General features: G+C 39.7%; 1 protein-coding gene across 1 annotated transcript in view; it reads right to left on the reverse strand.

Moving 5' to 3' along the window:
• LOC124146950 overlaps positions 1-6,061 on the reverse strand; it is a 29,132-nt gene extending 23,071 nt beyond the window's left edge. The window contains exons 1-3 of the mRNA XM_048388143.1: positions 5,941-6,061; positions 4,881-4,917; positions 956-2,227 (exon numbers count right to left, since the gene is read on the reverse strand). Coding sequence (XP_048244100.1) covers positions 956-2,227; positions 4,881-4,917; positions 5,941-5,955 — 1,324 coding nt within the window. The 5' untranslated portion in view covers positions 5,956-6,061. The remainder of the gene's footprint in view (positions 1-955; positions 2,228-4,880; positions 4,918-5,940) is intronic.
• Positions 6,062-6,412: the final 351 nt, after the last annotated feature.

Below are 6,412 nucleotides of genomic sequence, written 5' to 3' on the forward strand. Positions count from 1 at the left end.
GGGGGGGGGGGGGGGGGGGGGGGGGGGGGCACTGGTTTTGTCGTGTACCCTTACTGCAACAAACGTAAACTACAAACTATGTTTTACAGCGCCATATGACATAACTGAAAAAACCGTTAGGGTAAGGTCAACAAGCGTTATAGACTTGACCTTTCTAGATGCAATATACACGTTAATGAAATTGCTTGTTTTCGTTGTTCCCTTTTCAAATTAAATATGTTGTTGTAAATAGAATATTACACTTGCTTCATATAAAACGGATTTAATATCAATATGAACGTCGGGCAAATTGAAATTTTTTTCACTCAGGGCATAGACCTGATATTAAATTAAAGCGTCTAAAGATGCAATAAAAACATAGAATTTAAAGAGGCTAGATCGGTAGCAAGTTATATGTCCTTTTACAATGTTAGCTTGAAATGAACATCCGAGTTCTATATGTTATGTCATAATCGCTTTAAAAACGATGTCAATGTGAACCTATTCTATATTTCAATCTGTCCAATGAAAACGATTGATCCCGCACTAGAGGTTTCTAAATTGGAATCCTTGTTACTTGTAATGTGACCCGAAGGCTATGGTCTAATTAAGACTTATCCACATTCACAAGCTATATTGAATTCTGGCTTCAATGTTCATTATGACCCATGCTCATGATGTCAATCACTCGAATGTCTGGTTCAGACCCATGTAACCACAGACCCCAGTCATATAGTTTGAATATTGCTGAGTGCGACGTCAACAAACAAAAAGAACAAACAGACACTAACTCAAAACAAGCTTTGTGATGTATGGGTACGACATCTTATGATCCTAATGTGAAAAAGTATATTTCTCAATACCCCCAACGTTCAAGCAGTGTTTGCTGTTACTAGTTTTCAACGTTAACTGACAGGTTAAAATGATAACTTGATAATGGACAGGTAGCTATTGTGAACGTTGATACTGTACCTACCAACATCATTTGTCAGATTCATTCCGGCCGGATGGGTATATACACACCGACTGTCCACAAACGGAAACATGTACATCATAGCTCCAAATGGAACATCATCTACGTGGGTCAGGCGGTAGAATCCTGGTGATGTCAACTCCACTGATGCCTCAGAGAAACAGCTGCCTTTAATAACTTTGAATTGGGGAAATATCTGTGGTCGTATCCCGAGAACCTTGTCAGTGGGAACAATGACTGTTATATAAACCTTTTTCAGGTCATATGTAGCATGAAGAACGGGTTTTCCAATGTCATAAGAGCTCGAGTATAAACTAGTCGGTGGAACTACTGCCAGTGACGGGGTGTCTATAGTCATCTGCACAACCAGGACTGGTTTATCGGCTTCAATGTACACTGGACCTGTGGTAGAATCAACAGTTATGTCATGCGACTCCCGTGCACCCACGGAGAAAGATATACCACTGACGGACGGGGAGCGTACGGAGGTCGACGCTGTTGATCCAACAACTCTGTATATAGCACCACCAGTACTAGGTGGTGGTACTGGAAAGTAAAAGCTTCTTCCAAATGATTTCACAGGCAGCAACATTTCTTGCATGCCATCTTTAATGCCAGGAGTAAACTTCATGTTATGCCCACTAATCACAGCCACGGGTTTGTCACTGGTTACCAGTGTTCCAGTAATGTCCTCGGCACAGTAGGCGCCAACTGTCTGATACTTGTTGAGTGTAAATGTTCTACTCTCCCCATTGAAGAATGTCCCATTGCCACACCCACCTGCCATGAGGGGTCCTTGTATCTTAAGACTGATGTCCACCTGGGTATTGTTCTCCGTAGCGATGATGAGGAAAGCAGTCTGTGTGGCCTTTGTGTAGGGAAGTTCAGGGTAAGAAGCTGTGTGATTATCAATGTGTGTCACTACAATGTATTCCGTGGATAAAGTCTCAATCGGCAAGGCAAGGTATCCTTCTCCTTGATTAGCAAGTACGTGATAACAGAACAAGGTTATTTCCTCAGTGGATGTAAAGTAGAATGACATGTCAGTCACCTGTAGGTTGGCTTGGTAATAAAAACTTTCATCAACTTTGTACTTGTAGTCCACCATGCCTTGGATGTGTAAATCTTCTGAAATACCGAATCCACTCTCAACGTGAACAGTGGCATTGAACTCAGACAGAATGACAAAGAACATGTTTGGCAGGCTTGAAGCTTGGTATGGTTGTTCAAAGAACGCTGCAACGAATCGTCGTCCCTTTGGCATCGCTGAAGCACCTGAAGACAAACGAGAAAAACCGGTTAAATATTGGGAAATATTCTTACAAGTGTCATGGTTGGAGCAACGAAAACAGCACGTCAACATTTGATACATAGGTGGGTTTGAGAGTGGGTTGGTTAATTGATTGGATGATTAGCGGGCGGACGAGCCAGATGTTATCGAATTTGGAAAGGAACAGCTGGATTAGCTAAATGCAAGATGAACCGGTCGACAACCTATTTATGTATCATGAATAATATTATACACAGTGACTTCATAAATATGTAAATGTTGTCTAAAGAGTGTATTCGTTTATGTTTATAGCAATGAACAAAAACACATTCACGGGCAGTCATCCGAATGCAGAAAAGCAACCATATGATATACTACGATAACACATGAAGGCCGCGTCATACCAAAAGATAAAATATAATTTTGTACGGCACTTTTGTACGGCGGTTTTACGGATATGAAACAAAGTCCGACCGGCTCAGAGTAGGTATAGTGTGTCAAAGTATAACACGACGTGAAACCCCATATCACCTCTCCCTATCTTATTTCGTGAATAAAATCCATTATTATGTATTTGGTGATGAAATAGTCGTGCTGTGCTACTCGTGAACTATCAACGCTATCAGGTCACTTGTCGAGATGAACATGTCATGTGACTAGGCGGTACACATATACGCTACTGTTTCTCACGTCTAGCTGTCCAAACATCATAACGTTCATATTTACAACATTGCGGAAACCAGGAGCCATTGAATTTTTAAAAACTTTTATGACTGTCATTGTGACACATAACGTGATGTTGTCTGACCACTCGGGGATGGAGAATAGCCAGCTAGTGTAACATCCCTGTTGTAAGAGCTGATGAGAAGGATCAGAAAGTCAGTCTCGGTTACATGCCTGATCTTGACAAAAGCGTAAATGGTTGATAATGAGTAGGTGAGTGAGTTTGGTTTTCCGCCACTCATAACAGTACTCCAGTTACCAGTATATCACGGCAACTCAGCTTAATGTAGGAGGAAAGTCCGAAGTGATGCAGGTCTCAGACATTTACTAATTTGGTGAACCAAGCCTGCATGGATAGAGTGATGACAAAGCTAACAACATAACTTGGATTCGAACCTGCATTCATAGATTTCTTGTGTGCCCATTGGACGCAACTCTGAAGTGCGAATAGCGGCGCTTTAGACGAGTGAACTTGCATTACCCCAGCATTAACGAAACATACCTTACCTATTTTGTCTATTGTTATTACACTGAGTCTCCTAATTTCTACCAAAACACCAGACCCCGTCATACCAAAAGACGTTAAAAGATGGTACTTGTTGTTACTCTGCCAGGCGCTCGGCATTAAGGGATACAACTTGTGGCCTCGAGGCTGTTAACTGAGCTTGAGCAGGCTAGCCATACTAAACTGCGGCAGAGTATCTCCATGGGCTAACTTCAGTGTTTACTAACAAACATGATGCAGCCCTTGTCAGTCGGCGAGCGAGTCAGAATTAGCCATCGGGAAGTTGGACAAACGTCTGGGATAATTGTCATCAGTATCTGAACAAAACTCAATGATACTGAAAATCAGTTTCAAAATGGGATGAAGCACGGGCATTTTACAAGTTTTGACAACTTTGGGGATATAAATTGAGAAACAGATTAGCGAGGACACTAGGTTGGCGTAATCGGTTTCCATATTTGAACCACCTCTACGGCTTTGCATAAGCTTTACCCACAATATTAAACACTTGAAATATGTCCGAATTGTTACATTGTTTCAATTTGTCGCTGTGTGTCCATCAGACTATTAGATCGATTAGGGTTAGTGTAGCTTCCCTTTCATAAAGGACGGTTACCCTTACGGGCAGACCGATGGATTGCCTGGAAAGGCAAGTAGAAAGAGTATGCGCAGGCAATTGTTTTTTGCCTATGTGTTGTTACGCCATTGTCTAGGAAACAGATTTCAGTTGGAACTGTATGGACTGTTGTCAATGTCCGACTGACACATCACTGATCTTTTATATATTAATGCACACATTCCAGGAAAACTTGCAAATGTGTACGTAATGTTTGTGAGAGATGAGGACAGCTTTTTACGACAGATTTAAGAATAGCTTTATATGATAAAGAGGTAATCACGCGATGGTGAATATCCTGTATTAGGAATAAGCATTGTTTTTAGCGAGCCTTGGCTTAGAAATAATCGAAATCATAAAAATACTATTTGAACTTGAGAAATATCACATGACTGCGCGTCAGTTTATTGTTTACGTCAATCCGAGTGTATTGTTGACGTCATTCCAATCTTGTTGTGACGTAAGGTCGGAAAGACGTCATACCAGAAACCATGTCATAGCTGAAGTTTGTGGGCGTCATTCAAAAGTTGTGGAAGACAGCGGTCGTGATCAGTGCATTTTTCTAAAGGAGAACTAAAAATAATTAAGATATAATTGGTAATAAGGAATTTAAACACTCGCATGTGTGATATCCTGATTTTACGAAACTCGTGTAAGAATTCATGTATTACTTTCGCTCTCAATCGGGAAATACGAGAATTCTGACAGGGATTTTGTAAAATCAGTTTGACACACATGCACGTACAATAATCTCTATGTATAAGGATCTGATATATGTGCTGTCCATTTATCAGAAAAGGAAACAATAACTTACCTGCACATAGCAGGAGAACCAACAAGAGTGACCTCATCTGAAAGATGAAAAATTGATGATGAATTCTTTGTCTAATTTCACATTGAGGAGGGGAGATATTTATATTCGTAGGTTTCTTGCCCTAACCAGAGTTTGGTTCAACATATTATTATCATTTGTAGCAACTGGTCTACGTCACATACTTTCACAGAGTCTTATGCAAGTCAAAAAGATCATATTAATTGTGAAATTGTTAAGCCCTTCAGTTGGTCATACCCTGGATGCAGCCGTCTGGTCAGTGTCATATATATATAAATGGGCGACGTTCGGACTTGTAAAAATATTTAAAAGCATGTTTTGTTCCTTTTTTAGATACATTTTCAGAGGAAACAAATTCGTAATGTATCGCAAGTATGGAAGCAAACGTATTCCCTGCCAATTATCCTCGGTACGTAAATTTAGTTTTGACCCAAACATGGTGATGGATTTAACAATGAGAATAGGATAATGTGTGTTAAGAAATGCAGTCAAAATATTCTATAAAGGTTTACATCAATCACAAAACGAATCGGGTCTTGGAGTAATTTGATTTTTGCCTTAATTATTAGAATATGTTGATTATTATCACAGACGGACGTTACACACAATGGTAATCTGACGTAATAACGTTATTCAAAGTAAACAATTTCGTGAATTGTTACTTGTAAAGATATTCTACTTTGTTCAGTTATTTACATATCATGAAGAATATTACACAAATTAATAAAATATTCCGTGTTCTAATAGAGTTTACAGATACAAGCTCACACAGATCTTAAAGGCGACACGGCCAAAATGCATATTCTTCAACTAAACATATAGTCAAAGACAAACCTCATATTCTTCAATCTAAACATTTTATCAAATACAAAATTCATGTTCTTCAATCAAACATTTAGTCAAAGACAAAAGTCACATTTCTCAATCAAGCATTTAATAAAACGCTGTGCCTATTGACATTTCCAAACAAGTAATCTATTACCTACTGCACAATGTGAAGGAATTCGCCATGTGTTCCCACAATGATAAGATATCTCCTTACCTTGACAGAAGCCATGTGACGGACAGCTGAGCGAGTTACGCCTTGACTATACTTCACACCACTCTTGGCTATGAGAATGCCTCGTTGGGGAGTACCAATCGATGCAGCACTAGAGCGTATTTCCCATATCTGGCAGACTGAAAACGTGTTAGAATCAAATGTAATATATATGTCCCGTTGGCTCATTATAATCAGGTGGGCGATATTGACTAATCAACATACAATACATATCCAACAACCGTCATTTCAACGCCTCTTGTCCTATTCTGTATCATGACTGACGTACCACAGGACGATTTGCGAATTTCACACAACCTGATTGACATTTAGGAGGCCGGATTCAACATATGACATTGAGCTGCAGATTTCCAACAATAATGGTGGACGCTTAACTTCAGTACACTTTCAAATGTTACAGGCTTTGGTAGTATTTCCTCCTAGACAATGTGAGTCTTGCAGGGCAAAATATGTC

The sequence above is a fragment of the Haliotis rufescens genome, unplaced genomic scaffold (genome assembly GCF_023055435.1).
Source record: "Haliotis rufescens isolate VD_foot unplaced genomic scaffold, xgHalRufe1.0.p SCAF_7, whole genome shotgun sequence".
Taxonomy (NCBI): Eukaryota; Metazoa; Mollusca; class Gastropoda; order Lepetellida; family Haliotidae; genus Haliotis; species Haliotis rufescens.